Genomic DNA, 17,876 nt, shown 5'->3' on the forward strand with positions numbered 1-17,876 from the left:
AAGCTTAGGAGACTGGACAAAGAGTGGTACCACCAGATGAAAGAACAAAGAGGGAAGAAGGATTTCAAAGATTCTCTAAATAACGCCATAACAAAGGCGGAGTAGACTCCTTCAGATGGGAAATATTTGAGCATATCTAACAATGGGAAGAAAGGTCATCATAACCACAGAGAAGGAGAGAAGGACGAAGATACGGGAAAGTGAGGGAATGATGCACAGAGGGAATTCCAGCACAGGGCAGAGACGGGGGGATGGAGGCAGAGGGGTTGTCAAAGGCACTGTGGATGGCTGGCTGGACTTCGAAGGAGAAGCTACCCATCATCCTCTGGGGTTGCCAGAAAGGAAGTGAGAACGAGTATGGATTTAGACACATTTATAGACAAAGATGATAAAGCGAGATCTCACTAATACCCTAAACTTCTTGATGAAGAAAGAAAGGAAGGTTCTAGCTGTGGAGAATGAAGGGGATGAACGTCGTGCTGATTACATTCAGTTCCACACAATCTCCAAAGGACCGACATGAAGTTATTTACGCTTAGGCTCTGGTGTGTTGATGCTGTTAGAGTGTTATTTTACTCCACTTCAGTTTCATGACAGGTTTTAGTCTTTCTTATTTTATTCCACCCTGAGTCATGCATTATGCCCGTCATGATCGTAAGAACACAAGCTGATGTGAAAAAACCTTTGTAAAATACAAAGCCCTGTTCATACGTTCAGAACTATTATTAACATAATTCAAATACGAATTTATTACAGTTAAGCTACTGATTCTTCAATACCTTCTGCAGAGCCTCTTCTGTTTTCTCAGGGTTTGTTTTTAAGGCTTGAGAAGCATCATACATAGGAATTGGCATAAATCTCAACGTGTAGTTCCTAGAAAAAAAGAGAAAATAGTATGTTTATTTAAAAATAACTTCCTATTACCTTAATTCAGCACTCTTTTTTAAAATCCCAAAACAGAGTTGCCCAAGTATCTTAGAAAATTCTAAACCACCGACCATCTCAGGCCCCTCGATTGCAGATCAGTAACCTCTCATATCCATGTGTGTGACCTCACCAATTCACGCTGTCTACAAAGCTGACACACCTTTAAGGAACCCGGTTTTGTTGTTATGTTTTCAGTTTTAGAGTACAGCAAGGACAGTATTTTCAAATTGGGACTGAAGAGACAGATGGAGACAAAGGCTAGGAAAAAAAAAGTCCAGCATCAACTTGCGACTTGGACTTCTCTTATTGCTAGTTAGTCACCCACAAAACTGAGGGTACCTTGATCACCACAGTGACAACGTATCATAAATCCAGGATGCTAGAGAAAAAATCGAGAATAAAACCCAAACATCTGCTCACAAAGTAAAGGACATTAGCATCCACAAAAACAGTCTGTTCGGGCTCTGGGTTCCTATAAATAAACCGAGTCCAAGGCCACTGACTGTCTTTAGAAAAGCTTCCTGCCTCGGTCACCACCCTGACCTCGGCAGGTCCTTGCAGTTTGCACCCAAAATCAGCCTGGGTCCCCTGGGCTCTGGACGCCAAGCAAAGCAGCTGTGAGACACCGTGTCTGTGTATTACCTCACTGCTATGGACCAGCTGATTAGACAGAGAAGGCAAGGGTGAGTCATTTTGGGGTAAGGAAGGCAGAACCCTGCATCCACACACTGGCCTTGGAGCCTGACCACGCTACAAACTGCTAAATGTCCAGATGACTGCTCACACCCGCTCCCCTACCACAAGCCCAAGCACCAGAGGTGCATCCTTCCTATACCAAAAGCGTCTGTTTCTACATGACACTCAAGATGAATAACCTTTCGGGCCACGTTGGTGGCAACTGGTGCCCTAGAATCACACGATCAGCTGGCTTGTCTTTGGTCTCTAAATAAACAGCCCTTGCAATGTGATTCTTAGGGGTATTTAGATGACTTCTACTGGAAGAATAAATTAACAACTCCTAAAATAGGCACTAGTAATAAAGAAACAATAAAGAAAATAAACAGTCATCTTAACAATAGCAGTAATCTGGATGGATACCTAATGGGAAAAATGTTCTTCCTCCAGTCCGACTTACAGGGAGGCTTAAAGTAAAATCAACAGCCAAGAAAAGGCTGTTATCTCCATAATTTTTACTTTAGCTTTGTTTCAGCAAAATTGGTTTTGCTTGGCTTAAGAGGAGCCAGCCAACTGAAACTAAGAGACAACGTGTCTTTTTTTGCAGCCCTGAAGATTTTCTTTTCTCTCATCCAATTTTCATCCTGATTCAGACCAGCCCAGGTTATTTAAACCAAATGTGGTTTCAAACCATTGGCCTCTTGGAGCACAGTGTACATAATGGACTGTAATCCAGAGAGCCCTACTGTCAGCCTGGAGATGCGGGGTACTGGGTGTGCATCCTCGGGGCTTCTCACAAGGACCTATCTGGGCTGGCAGTCCAGAACATCATCAGGGTGGCAGCTGTGCTGTTAGCACCCAAAGGCAGCTATGTGTAAGTAAAATGTTTCCATTATAAAGGTTTTGTGGTACAACAGGAGTTAAGTGTAGGTGATTCTGCAAACACAGCAGGCTCCCGAGAAGGACAGTTGTGGTGGCTGGATGGGGTAAGCTGCCTTCTCCATGTTGTGATGGCCTGTGGTGGCTACTTTGACCTCTCGGCTAAAGCAGAATCACAGGATTTAGAACTGGAAGGCACTCAGAGATCATTTACTGTGACTGTCTCACTTTATAAAGGAAGAATTCATCAAAAAGGTGAATGCTTTTCTCAAGGTCATAAGCTGACTGATGACAGAGCTGGAAGCTGAATGCAGGCATCCAGGTCTAGGGTTTTATCCAGGGCGTCACATTGGGCATGAGTGCCACTGAACAGGCCATGCAAGGGGGGAAATCTGGGAAAACGCAAAATAATGAGCACGGCCTCCCCTTCCCCAGGGGACCACCTTCTATGGTACTGGCCCCTTATTTCCCTCCTACATTTTGTAACCTCTCGTTTTTAATGCTATAAATCTGCTTTGATCACTTTTGCCATTAGAATATAATATGAGGATGAAGAGCACAGAAAGAACCAGATTTCTAGCATTTTTTCCAGCCACATATGTATTCTTATTTCCTCATTTGGTTTTCTGGGAAAGTAAATTTGGCAATAAGTAATGATTGCCAACTTTAGTCACAAAGGTAATAAAGAAAGCCTTTTATAGAAATGAGACCAGTGAGCTCTGGCCTTACCATTTCATCAATTTTATTTTTATTTCCTGGACCTTAGCTTCCTTCTCACCCCTGGATTCAGAGTTGTCATCATAGGCAAAAAAAAAGCAAGACCCAGTGGATGCACAGTTAAAACCACAAGGAGGAGGAAGCAGGCAAGGCAACCAGTGTGTACCCCCTGCCGCCCCCCATCCCCCACCACAATCTTCGGCAGAACAAACATCTCCACCCTTGTTTTACAGACAAGAAACTCACACCAGAAGAAAGGCAGTGTCTTCCCAGGTCCCATGGCTGGTGATCAGTAGACTAACTCAGACCCAGATCTTCTGATTCCCAATCTATCACTACTTCTATTATTCCATAGGTAGCACAATCACCAATGGCTCTTTCCAATTCTTCTAGAAAGATGTCCCAAGTAAAACTTACTTTTCCATAGCAACAGCTATATCTTGAAAGCCTTGCGCCGTAATGTTGTTCTTGTCCCATATAACAGTCCTGTTCAAAAACCAAATCACATAAATGATCAGACACTTAAGAATGGAGGAAATCATTCTCCCGTTACACATAAATCTCTTACAGGCAACAGTGTCTAGATATATTAGTACAATGAGCAACGGATAATGTTCAGCTTTGTTTCAAACAAGGGAAAAATGAGCATTCCACCCAACATTATATTCCAAACCCATTTACTGCTCAAGTAGGATGAAAATACACACTTCAAAGCAAAAGTGCACACATTAAGTTACCATTAAGTTACCAAATGCTTTACTAGCCAGAGAGCTCTAAAACCTGACTTCCCTGATATTCTCATAACATACTCTCCAAAGAGCATTCTAGCATTCATGTCTCAGGCTGAAGCTATTTATAAAAGATGCTAAACAGTCTCATGTCCAACATAAAGAATTTCAGGTACTGAGACTTTTCTCCATTCGAAACATCTAGAAGTAACCTGGTATTTTCTTTTGTTTCATCACTGCCTGACGTGGGTGACCAGCCAGCCCAACCACTTTGTTCACTCTGCCGGCAAAACCTCAGTTACTATAAGGAGGTTGTTGATGTTTTAAACACCAAATCTATTTTGGAAGAAAAGTATTACTTTACTTTCAGAACGGGAACACTTCAGAAGTATTTTTGGACACATCAATTCACCTGACACGTGAAATGGCTTTTATTTGTCTGAATGCTCCCAGACTCCTGACCTCTGACTGCTTTCCCTTCCTAACCTCAAAGAACTTCTTTACGTACATATTGGCAATTTCAAAGAAATTGCTCCAGGTTTTGGCTTTTGCCTTCACTTTAGACAGAAGGTTCAGGCTCTGCCTTACACTGGAGAGCCAGGGAAACAACAAGGGCCTTGGAGGAGGAATGTGAATTAACTCTTCCTTCACCAGACTGCTGGACTAGGGAGCAACCAGACCTCTCTGAATGATGGATGGTAACATGGTTACCAAGTAACTAGTCCCTTAGAGAAGCAGCTACCACACAGCTCATCCTTAAGGAAAGCCATGCTTGGGAAGCACTATGGATGAAAACCACTAACCAGAACAGTCAACATCCAGTATGAACCTGCCTTTGACCCAAAGGACTTCCTGGATCCCTTGGGCTTTAAGTCTTTATACTGACAGGAGTGGGAAGGGAAGATAAGACACTGGGCTCGCAACCAAGTACAGGGAAGCCCCTTGTGTTATTCCTCCAGTCTTCCCAGCTCTGCTCATTTGGCACTGCCAACAAACCCGTCCTCTGCTTCTCACTGCCTTCCTTGAACACTGGTGGGTGGTCATCACTGCTGTAAAATGAGAAACCTCAATGGTTCTCAAGTGGACCTCACAGTGGGAATCTTTAAGACAGCAGTTTGAAGGAATGATGTGTCTAAATTTGGCAATACCCTCCCCTCCTTTTTTGATAGAAGACTTGAAACTGACGCCTCCCCTCCCCAGCTGGCCACCTGGGAAACTCAGCCTCACTCTGGCACAGCTGGCTCCCCGAGGCTTGCTGGTCAGCCTCTGCCTCACCAGCCTACCTGAGCTTGGTGTTGATCTGCAGTGCCTTGGCCAGCATCTTTGCTCCCATGTCCCCCATTCCATTCCCACTGATGTCCACTTTGGTCAGGGAGGTGTTGCTTCCCAGGGCGTTGATGATGATGGTGACCTCAGTCTTGAGTTTTGAGTCAGCCAGGGACAGGGACTGCAGAGGCTGCAGAGGGAACACCAGGCAGCACTCACACAGCCTCATCAGAGCTGCCACCACTCCCGCTGACCCGCGCCATGGAGAATCATTAGGGGAGGTACCCACTGCACAAACACAAAGGGTCTCATTTTGAAACTTCGGGCTAAAAGACATTGACGAATGGGGCCTGAAGGTTCTGGCATAAAATGGACTTTTGGAGTCAAACAAGAAGAGCCTGTGTTTTAATGCTGAATACCAGCCACCTCTCTCCTAATGGAAGCTGTAGAAAGATACGTAGTGTGGGAAATGCAGCTCTTTTGAAGCAGAGGATGGGAAGAAAGAAAGAAAAATACTACACAAAAATGTCTGTGCTTCAGTTTAGGTACACGATCCCTTTTCACCCATTTTATTTCTACGTAAGGTAACGTGACATCTTAAAATCCTAGTAGAGGATAAATGCAAAATAAAAACCAGCCAAGATCAATAATAGCTGATATTCATTGAACACTACTAGGATTAACCACTATTTAAGCTTTTTACTCAGTTAATCCTCCCAGTAACCCAATACTTAGGTATTAGCATATGAGTCACTATTACCCTTGTTTCTGAAATGAGAAATAGAAAGGTTAAGTCACTCAACCAAGGTCACACAGAAAAGTAGCTAAACAGGAACCAGTCTGGTTGCCGATTTTGTGTGTTTAATTCCTACACAATATTGCCCCTATTAGCTTATCCTACATCTTTTTGATCTTCACTTAACTTTGCCTTATAAGAACCAATCAGAAGACCTACTTAAAATTTAAAAAAAAAAAAGTCAAATGTATGTGACCTTTTCATTACCATATGCTGTATGGTGAATCCAAGCCAACCCACTCACTGCCCATTTAGGCTGGAGACTGAAAGCCACTCAGCCTGGAGGCAGGTTTTGTTTGGCCTGCGTAGTATGTGACCCTCCCTCACTCACCCCAAAAATATAGGGCTCCCCCCTTACACCCAGCTCACATCTACTTGTTCCTGTCACTTTCCCAGCCTTGGGGGTATTTCAGTTTGTAATCCATGATTTCAGCCATCACTGAACTGATGAGGTGGTGAGAATTCCAGGACTTGAACCAACGTTGCTGTAAAAGTCAGAACTAAGACTTCCCTGGGCGTTTTGGATGTCTTCCGGGTTGCGTGAGGCGCCCTCTATTGGCCCAGCCATGCTAAACCACTCTATATGCGTATTCCATAAGCAGTTCTGACTATACAGGGAAGTGGATGCTGGAAGCAGTTTGTAGAGTCATCTATGACCGGGTTCCACGGTGGCCCGGGGGACTGGGGTCCTTGGAATGTGCCGGGTGGTCTGTCTGACCCACACACAAATCCTGGGCTGGATCCGTGTCCACTCAACCACTGAATGTTGACTTCCAACAGAACCCCTGCTCAAGGCACATCTGCCAAAAGGCTCAGGAGGCGGGAAGAGGGTGTTGCTGGTTTAAAGATTCAGATATCCACAAAGTGGCATTATGCATTTGGTTATAATTTTCCCAAGCGACTATACTTACTGTCCTTATTGTCCAAATTGGACCATGTTTTCTAAACTTAACACATCTATGGTAAATCAAAAGGTAATAGTATAGTAATTAGTATCAAAAATGTTTAAGTTAAATCGCATATTAAGAGGTAGGGCAATTGAGAACTCAGCCCAGAAGCCTGCACATGCTTAGACTCAGGCAGGTTTAGGGAGATGACTTCAATTTTCTTAAGATTCTACATTCAAGTAAATGGAAAAAAAACTTAACTAAAAATGCTTCAGATTCGGGAAACTCAATGTTTTAAATGAAAACATATGCACTGTTGCTTTAATAAAAAGCTGTAATTGCATCTCCCATCATTTCAGTAAGCTCTATTCAGCTACTACAAAAATGATATATTACGGTTTCTTCCTAATACTGGAAAACTGCCAAGTCTCCAAGCTGGTGAGCACCAATTCCAGTGCTATATTCAAACTCTAATACACCCCAGTTAACACTTAAAAATAATAGGCAGAGTCATTAACGCGAACAGAACAGCCTGAGTTGCATGCATATTTATAAGGTCATCCCTTCGTGATTTACTGCCCTTCCAGGTAACATACCTATTTCAAATCTTACTATTTCTGTTTGTAGCTGAACATGCTTAATCTGACAAGCTGTCTCCTTGCTACAGACACTCCCAGGACAACCACATTCTGTTCTACTGGTCAGAGCATGGGTTTGTATATAATACTTCAAAACAAGAATGCCTGCCATCTTGGCCCCTCAGTGTTACCATCCCTTGATTCTGGGGGCAGCTGCCTGACAACCACTGTCTAGAGTTGAAGGCAACACTGGAGCCTGTGCATCTAGGTTTTCCAACTGAACCTAACGTGCACTACCGGGCAAATGAAGTATTCCATGGGCTGTCTAAAAACAAGCTCTACAAACACAAGGTCAGAATGTAAAAAGCAAAAAAACCTTTAAAAAAAAAAAAAGAGCCCCATGGTGCCAGTTATTGGTGGAATTTTTATAGTGACGAGACTCAACTCCTAATCATTTTAAATTGTTTTGCACATTCCTGATTCAGAAATAGGGGGAAAAAATAGAAGGTAATTGCTTTTTGAAAAAGCCACCTACTTTTCTATGACATGAACATAAAAGGGTATTCACCGTACGTTATTAGTGGCACACTTCCAAATTTATAACTTGACAGAATTCACATTTACACAGCAAACTTCACCACCTGCAAATATGTTTTTAGGTGTGTTTAAAATATGAAGATTATCTTTAAGTAGGACACTTTGAAAATTACAGAAACAGAGTTTGAAGACCACTGTGTAATAATAAGCAAAACATGAAATTAAGAAATATTTTTTCATAAAATATAAATTTTCCTAAAATATGTGCTCAGAATCAAGTATTTGAGGATGGCTATTAAATAGGATTTGACAATATTGGCCTCCCCAGTCTTTTCAAACTGGACAGATACTGGGAAAATCAAAATCTCTAATAAAGCAGGATGGTGTAAAATCAAATTAAATATGTAACACAAACCGCATAAATTCTAAAACGTGTAAACTGTATTCTAATTATGCCTCTAACTTTAATAACCCAGTATAAAAGTAACAAAATATGGGGTTTATTAGCAAGTGAAGACAAAGAGAGGTGCTTGGATTCATTAAATAATAATGAGTTTCATTTCTAGCCCACAGGTTTGAAATTATATCTACACAATGAAGAGGCAGGACAACAGAATTTTCTCCTGCCCCCCCTCCAGATCAGAGCCCCAGAAAGCAGTGTGGGCAAGAGCAAGCAAGGAAAAGTACCATCTCCATCTCTCCTGGACCCGTGGCTTTCCAGGAAAATTTAGTTTACCATTATAGTAGAATCTGCTATTATTACCCCATATGAATTCAAGAGGGAAAATGATTATCTTTTTAAAATGTGACGTTATCTCACATGAATAAATGTGACACATCTCACATAATTCAGAGTGATAGGAAATCACTCATGACCTACCAGAGTAGCTATCAGAAAACACGAATATGAATCTTCAGTATACAAACTGATTTGGATTTTAGGAACCATAAAAGCTCTTAAGTAGCCAAATAGGACTAAGATAGGAAAGGGATAGAATCTTAAAAGGCATCAGTAAAGTTTAGGATTAACATATATATAAAACTGCATATAAAATAGATAAACAAGGACGTACTGTATAGCACAGGGAACTATACTCAATTTCTTGTAATAAGCTATAATGGAAAAGAATCTGAAAATACATGTGCATACATATATATATGTATATATGTATAACTGAATCACTTTGCTGTAACCTGAAACTAACATTGTGAATCAACTATACTTCAATAAAAAATAAAACTTAAAAAAAATCAGTAAGATGTAAGATGTGATACGCTAGGTTTCAATGAAAGGAATAAATGGTAGAGTGCTTCTTGCTTTGACTATAAAATGTCTTTTTTCTAATGCACTCCTAGGGGCAGCAAAATAGGATACTATCTGAAATTAAATTAAATGAACCAAGTCTTAGCCAGGAGCAACTAAAGTGAGGGGAAATGTAAGAAGGATTATTAGAGCTCTAGACACAATTTAAGATGAGGGACAACTTTCTGAGTCTCTTGTAATTCTGCATAATTACTAGACAAAATTCAAATTAGCAATATGCTGTTTCTCAGCATGATATAAGGTTATAAAGTCAACTAGGTAGTAAAAATTCATGCTTGCAGACTAGTGTATTAGCTGAAGCTAGAAGTAGTAAGGTTTATTAAAAGATGGGCTTAGGAGTCAATGCATACTTCTTTTCATCTATGAGTTACAATCTTTCTTTAATGAACTGAATGAAGTAAAGAGTAAGTAAATTTTAAATACATTCTACAACTGTACTAAGGCATAAATATTCACTGCATTTAAAAATAGTAACAATAATAGAAAATGTATGTGAGATAAAATTACCTAATAACCTTTAATGAAAAGAATATGAAAACAAATATATGTGTATATATATATGCATGACTGGGACATTATGCTGTACACCAGAAATTGACACCTTGTAATGGACTATACTTTAATTAAAAGTAAATAAATAAATAAGCCTATTAGCAACAATCTAGTAGACATAATTAGTAAGAAAGGCAACAAACAAAAGATTTCAGGGAAAAGTATTAAAACTGATACTCACTGATTCTTCATCTTGAATCATCTGCACTAAGTTGTCCAACACAGGTGTCAGATTTCTAAAGAGATTTTAAAGATGTGGACAGTGGAATCAAATCAAAAGCTTTCAGGAGGCTGGTTATTTTCATCATTGTCATATAAAGAAAAATTCAAAACTCTTACTTGGATTTCATATTATTAAAATTTTTGCCTAATGCCAGGTGTTGTATTGATCTGTTTTTACTGAGCCACACTATTAAGGTAGACAGGTCAGATTCTAAACCTGGAAACAATCAGAGTAAATGGAGAATCAAAACACATGTAGATAAACATATTCTCAGCTGGAACGCAATTAAACAAAGGCACAATGCAGTTGGATGATCTTCCGTACTGTCCTGAGAGCCCTGGGATTCTAATCGTTTCTTTTCCAAAAGAACTTTTTGTTCTCTGTTCATGTCCTATTATTTCACAGGGAGAAACTCATTCTCTACAAAGACTTAACCAAATCTCTTATGCAATCAGTGGCTACATAAAGTCAGCAAGGAACAGCGATGCATAATAGCAAAAATTTTCATCTCTCCCCATCACTTTGTGAGAGAAGATGCCGACATACTGTTCACTAGGAGGTAACTGCAGTTAAGGTTCCCTATCTAAATTTAACAGGTTCATACTCACGTGCTACTATCATCAGCAGAAATGAAGCTAGTGAATCATGCTTCTGAATAAATAAACAAGGCCTCAGTTTTATTACTAGCAAGAATGCAAAAGGCTGGACTCAGATCTTTATCAGTGTATTGGTGGTCTTATTTTTTTTAACTGAATTTGTTTTACTGCACAAACCTTGCATTTTTAGCCACGGACTCAACTTATTAAGACTCTGGCACAGAATTATTCCATAAATAAACTCTGTTAAGTTAAAAAGTCCTATTAGTCAAGAAGTGAAAAAAAATTTTATGAAGGTGTCATCTAGATGGGGTTAGAAGATTATTTTCCCTTTACTCACTTGATTGAAATAATATTTCTATTTTTTTTCTTCTCCAACTTCTGACTTACCATTATCGGAGATGTCTAGGCTGGTGATGTTGTGAATTTCGGCAATGCAGCCTTCTAATACTTGAGCACCTCCAGATCTCAGCTAGAGAAACACAAACCAAACACAGGGTAAAGTGGTCACCTATTGGAGGGATAACCGAAAAATTAAAAACAGAAAATACAGTCTTAGATTTAGTCCCAAAGAAAAAGTGAAAACTTATCAATTCCAAAAAAGCTATCATCAGTGGTAAAGAGCCAGTCACTAGTTATTATGTGGTTTCTCAAATCAGAGAAGACTGAGAATCATTGGAAAAAGAAACAGAAGATACTCCCATCACCCCACTCTCATCACCACTGGCAAGACAGTCTCTGTCAACCCACAAGAATATTCTTCACTTCTGACTTTTGGAAACCCAATGAATCCCTTTTATACATGAGAAACTGCTACTGTTTTCTTTGATTATTACAGATTTCTGGGTATAACTCTCCATCAAGTAACAGCAAAACAACCAAAAGAGACAATAAAGACTTCACTCTGAACATCAATCACTGCCAAGAAGGACCCATCCCTAACTGTTCTATAGCAATGGTGTGAGGTCTCACTATTATAAAGCAGGAGTAAACATCTGAAAGTGATTGCAAAATGATTTGTACAAACTCACTGAGCCACTGAAGAGAAAAATGTTAGGTTAATCTAAGCATTACTATCATGGCTGGCTCATAGCAAAACTAAGGACAAATAATTATTCTCATCTCATTACCCAGTTCATTCTAAAGAGAAAGGCAACCTATAAAACCCAATGCTTTTCATCTTTTCCCATAAAACCAAAAATTCCTACTATGTGTAAAACATTGTGCAAGATACCATTTCCCAAGCTGTGGCTCTTTGTTCAGTAAATTTCACTATATAATGACAGAAAAGAAATGATCATTTACTAGGAACCCAGTACATACCAAGGAATGCGGTACACTATTTACTTAAGAAAACTAACATTTCTATGAATTTCTATGCCAAATTTATAATACAAGGTGCTCCTTCCTACTTGTTCAGGTTTAGCTGTGAAAATTTCAAGAATTCTCATGTCATTATTTTAGATGCAATATTTCTATGGTACTCTGGACCAAAACCTGCCAATTTCTCTGGCAGCTTGTATGTTAAGCAGAGTTTTGCACAGATGTTAGGGATCGCTTAATTCAGGAGTATTTCAGCTCGGATGTTTAAATTCGGTCTTTTCTATTTTTTAAGGTGACAGCAGGTCACTGTGAGCTCTGAACACAGACAGTGAGACACAGAGGCAGACCTCCCCAGGAGGCTGGTCTACACTCTTCAGGGAAACCAAGACCAATCCACTGTACAGCCGAAGGGCTGCTAACCCTGTGTGTGGAGCCCTGGCCAAGAGGGAGCAAGTCCATTTCATGATACATTATTTTCTCGGGTGCTCTCCAGCTTACCCAAATGCCCCACTGAGCCCATCTTACGCCACCACCTCTAGATTGTCGTCAGCACACCCTACTACCCAAAGAGAGGACCACGGACTGGGGGCAGTCTGTCAAGTTTGTCACTGATTGTGATTAAGTAAGTATAGAAATTGACTATAAATATTTCAGAAACCTTAGTAAGAATAATTTTAGGCTGGGTGCCTCTAATAATAAAAATGGAGGGCTTGTATTTTTTATATCTTTTTAAATCTTTCTAGTAATTCATTTTTATTCCATTTTTGCCAAACTACTGGTTTATGATAGCTTGGAAATTAAAAAACTAATGACAACCAGGTTCCTCATGAATAGTTTTGAGAAACACTGCTCCAGGTTGTGAAGAAGTGAATGTGTATGTAGGGTCTATCAAAGTGAAAGCAAAAAATAATTTAGGCAAACACGTCAAAGAAACATGATTTTCAGAGCATGAAAAAAAATTATGCCTTTGAGGAGATAAAAGTTAAGTGCATAAGCCTTTACAATTTCATTATTTGCTGTCAGTGATGTCTCTGTTGAGAAGTCAAATTTCTACAAGAAAATCTCTACTTCTTCTTATAGTGTATGGTAAAATTATTCCACTTGTGAAAATGGAAAATAAAGGTGAGATTGCAGTGCTCGATTCTGTTTATTTTACAAATACTCCTGACTGACATTTGTAGCATAAACCCATAATACTAACATTTTCCAATACTAAAGAGTATCAATATTTCCTAATATAGTAATTCATGAAGTACTTACACAGTGGCCAAGCTAAGGAAAGCACAAGGAGAAAAAACAAAAAACGTTATCAGCAGCAAGCAGAGTAAGGACAGACGAGCGAAGTCTCACACCACCACATACCATGTAAAAAAAGCACTTCACCTAAAGTATATTCCCTACATAAAAATCAAAAACTTAAATAAGAAAACAGCTTATCTTTAGTTACCAAGAACATTCAATTGAATTCACAGGTTATTAGATGCCTAAAATTCCCCCAAAGTGAACGCTTTCCCAAAACAGTAAAAAGCTTTTCCATTACTGTAAATGAAAATCCTTCTAAATGAGTTTGCATAATTACAGGCTGTGTCTGTATGTATGCATGTAAAACTTGTTTTCAAATTACCCTCATTTGGATCTCACACACTAGCATTATTTAAAAGCAAGATCAAAGAGGAGCAAATGTAATTCAATCACTGAATACTTTATGAAATGTTAAAAATAAAACCACATTTCCTTTAAGAGAGAAGTGTCCTCTCACGCAAGGAGGGTAGAACACTTCAGCTGTTACTCATAGTTCTAAGTGAATAGTTCTACCTAGTACTCAAATACCCGTATTTATCCTCATGGACAAGAAGCAAGGAAAGCTAAAATGTAGAAAACTTTGAATAATTCAGTTTCCTTCCCCAGGAACACTTGCCATTTAAAAAGAGGTGGCAAATATTACAGATTTAAATATAAAACATCTCCTCTATTCATCACTTTTTTTAAGTTAATTTTTTATATTTATTTATTTTTTAATTAATCTTTGGGGGGGATGAGGTTTTTTAATTTATTTTTAATGGAGGTACTGGGGCTTGAACCCAGGACATCGTGCATGCTAGGCATGCACTCTACCACTGAGCTATACCCTCCCCCACTCATCACTTTTCTTCTATAGGGGTTCCATTTTTAATAAAAAATAATTTTCTATCCTGGGAAGTTTTCTCACATAAAACTGAACACCAGAGATTTCTCCAAGAACAAAAAATGATTTGACAAGATCCAGTTCAACATGTCATCTTGCTAGCAAGGTTTGATCCCGTAAGGCAATTTAGAACCTAAGAAATACACATATACACACACACACACACACACACACACACACACACACACACACACAATTGACCCTTGAACGACTCAGGGGAGTTAGGAGCATAGCCTTCACACAATCAAAAATCCGAGCATAACTTTACAATTGCCCTCAGTAACCATGGTTCCTTCCCCATGAGCTCATTCAACCAACTACCATGTAGTACTATAGTAGGTATTTAGTGAAAACTCCATATATGAGTGGACCCATGCAGTTCAAACCCATGATGTTCAAGAGTCAACTGTATATACAGTCATTTCCAAGAGAATGGAGATGGTTGCATTTCTAAATAGCTGCACGTATTATATGGCTTTATACACCCATCCTGCACTGCAGCGTTTTTCATTTTGCATTCCATGCCCAGCCTGACAGGACAGGGACAGTGAGGGGTGCAGCAATGACTCACAATGCACACAAGCAAACCCACGTTCTCCCCTCAAAGCTGGCTCAGTGACTATCAAATCGAATGGAACTGCCTCACAAGTTACCAGTCCCTTGCTGCGAGATCCTCCTCGTTACAAATTTTAATATCGGATGCTCTTTTTTTCTACCCATCATCAAAGCACCTTGCAATGAATGTGGAATCGCGTGCAGGAAAGTTTTTCTTTAAAAGAACCAACTCCCACATCCAGACACGCAACAAATCCTCAGCTATAATTAGCCTTTGCATTTTCTCTGAAGTCTTAGAGAAATTCCTCTCTCTCTTGGAAGGAGATTAAGCTTGAAGAATTCGGTGCCAGCACTTATTTCTTCTTCTCTTGAAGGATGACTAGGAAGTAATAAGATCTTAAACCCAGGCCAGAATGCATATACTTTGCTACTTTCAGGCAGAGGGGTTCGGGGGAGAACACTTGTGAACACCAACATTACTACCACTATACAAAACAGGTTCCTAACGCTTCCGGAACTAACTTTGAGGGCAGTGGAACATACACACTTCTTTGAACATCTGCACAGACACCAAGTCCTTATGCTTTGAGAGGGAATTAGGATCAGCCAGAGGCCATTCAGAGGCAAGTCTGGCCATAGAGGGGTAATACTGCTCTGTATCCAAAATCAGGTGTCCCTATAAATTGATGAGACTAAGTCTTCTTGAAAGATCTAAAATAGCTTTGAAGGTAAACTTTTTTAAAATAATGTTTAGGAAAGGTAGAATAATTTAAGGCTTCTAAATAAAAATTTTTAGAAAAGCAATACTGACCCATGCTGTGATTTCTGACATTGAAAATAAGCCTCCTCTGTGGTAACCCCGTTCCTCCCCAGATAACAGTTCATGTATCCCAGGTTTAGCATCATGCCAAATACTAGCCCTGCAAACTGTCAATCCGCCCTCCGCAGAATTTCAATCCTTAGTTGGTTTAATCTGTGGATGAGAAACCCGCAGATATGGAAGGACAGCTGGATTCACTGAACTCTGCCATCTAATATGAGGGACCTGAGCACCTGCAGATTTTGATGCCTAAGGCAGCTGCTGGAACCAGTTCCCGGTGGATACAGTATAAGCCCCATTCCATGGGTGAAAAAGCCTGGAAGAAGGGAAACCACCTGATAAGCCAAGTGGCTGAGCCAGGTTCCAAAGGGGGCCTTTTGGATTCCAAAGTGTCTGCCCTTCGCTATGACACTCTTTTGCCTCACTTAACTACTTTGAGTCATTTTCTCATTTTTCGCAAAGAAAAAAAGATTACTCCTTTTTGGTACTAGAAGACCAAGGGAAAGAAAATGAAATGTTATCACAATAAATATGAAACAGGTAAGTGTTTTCTCTAAGCACAGAAGTTATCTGTAAATAAGGTTAAATTTCAGTCCTGACTAGGTGAGCCCTCACAGATCAAAAGATTACAGCCCCAAATTTCGGATTTAAGTTTCTAAATAACAATGATATTTGTGTTGTAGGAAAGCAACTCCATAATTTATATTTGCACGATGCTTTTAAAAAAAATGGCATGGAGTGTAAATCTCTTTCATTCAAATTGATGAATGTGAAATGCCTCCTTCAGGGCAATACAGAAATAGCCCCCAAATGCGACAAAGATAACTCACCAGGAAAGGTAAACACGAACAGTAAAGAAACCAGTAAATGGTAAAAACAAAATAATTTGCTTAAACAAAGTTATTCTAAGTTTCCTGTCTAGACAATTTTAATTCCCACTTCAAGGTTACTTTCTCCTCCCAATAAACTTAGATGATAGTCCTTTACTTTCTATGACACCCACATAAACCTGATTTTAAAGTTAAGCAGTGGAGAGCAGCTATTTTATAATAAAGTAAGTGATCTATTTATAAATATGAAAAAAGATTTCAGGGTATTTCACCTCCATTCTTTGCTTCCACGGTTTGGGTAGACTGTTGTATTTTGAGGCATCTGTAGGGGGCGCTGAACACACATAGTGCCCACATCCCAAACTCCCAGTATTACATCAGTTAGACATTTAACTCCTTTCAGATCCGTCAGCCCCTCATCTTGAGTAAGTCATCCCCAAGGAAATGACTTCCCAAGATGATAATGCCATCAGAGTGAAGTTTCATTCCCCACCACCATAAGTGGGGGCATCTATCTGATCATCAGAGAAGGTTAAGTGATGAGTTCTTCCATGGTTTTGACTGGCCCGCTAAGAGTAGAGAAGACTGTGTGTACTGTGGCTGAATAGAGAATGAACAGAAAAAAATACACACATGCATAATTTTAAATTTCCAAGTTAGTGAAAGCTTTTTTTCCCAGAGTATTACATAAACTCTGAAGTACTGATTTAAAGAGTTGTAGTTAATACTCAAGGTGCCAAGCATTCTACACAGATAACATTGTAACTCTAAGGACATTTATAGGAGAGAGGTTTACTGTATCATGGAGACAAGCAAAGTGAAACCTAGTTAAATCTGGACATCCAGCTTTAAGAGGAAAAAATGTAACAAGACTCCTTAATTTAGAAAAATGATTTTGTGTTTCATTAATTTTCATGAGCAGCACGTATAATGTGTGTCTTTATAAACGTGGTCACCAGGATTGTGATTCAAGCTGTAAGATGATGGAAGAATATGGTTTTTTAAGATGGCAGTTTTAAGGGTTCCCCATCTCAGTGGCATCATTTTATCATATAATTCATAAAGGAAAGGCCAAAATGAAGCTGGAATTATCATCACAATAGTGGCCAATCCCACTATCAGATCTGGATTCCTGCCTTAATAAGAAAAAGTTATAATGGAAGAAGTCTACCAGCCATTTGTGGAATCATAAAATTGCCAACAGTCTGCCATTTTTGACTTACAAAAATGTCAGTTTTATATGGCTCACTAAATATAACTATTTTTGAAAGTTATTCCCCACAGGCTCACAAAGGAGTTTAAAGAACAAGCTGTATAATAATCTAACAGTGTTCTTTGGACATATGGGGCCTGTCAACTTATTTCAGAAGAAAATGTCTATTCACATAATATTCTAATAACTACCAGTGTTAACAATAATCAGGAGAGCATGCTTTTATTATGACTCTGCCCTTAGTGAGCTGGATTATTTCAACTTC

General features: G+C 39.4%; 1 protein-coding gene across 4 annotated transcripts in view; it reads right to left on the minus strand.

Moving 5' to 3' along the window:
* Positions 1-17,876, minus strand: part of CARMIL1 (capping protein regulator and myosin 1 linker 1) — a 280,713-nt gene that overhangs the window by 80,890 nt on the left and 181,947 nt on the right. For all 4 annotated transcript variants that reach the window (XM_072945577.1, XM_015234614.3, XM_072945575.1 and 1 more), the window contains 6 exons: positions 11,076-11,157; positions 10,206-10,305; positions 10,048-10,102; positions 5,210-5,382; positions 3,616-3,684; positions 780-873 (listed from right to left, as the gene is read on the minus strand). In XM_072945577.1, the coding sequence (XP_072801678.1) occupies positions 780-873; positions 3,616-3,684; positions 5,210-5,382; positions 10,048-10,102; positions 10,206-10,305; positions 11,076-11,157 (573 nt within the window). The remainder of the gene's footprint in view (positions 1-779; positions 874-3,615; positions 3,685-5,209; positions 5,383-10,047; positions 10,103-10,205; positions 10,306-11,075; positions 11,158-17,876) is intronic.

The sequence above is a fragment of the Vicugna pacos genome, chromosome 20 (assembly GCF_048564905.1).
Source record: "Vicugna pacos chromosome 20, VicPac4, whole genome shotgun sequence".
Classification (NCBI taxonomy): Eukaryota; Metazoa; Chordata; class Mammalia; order Artiodactyla; family Camelidae; genus Vicugna; species Vicugna pacos.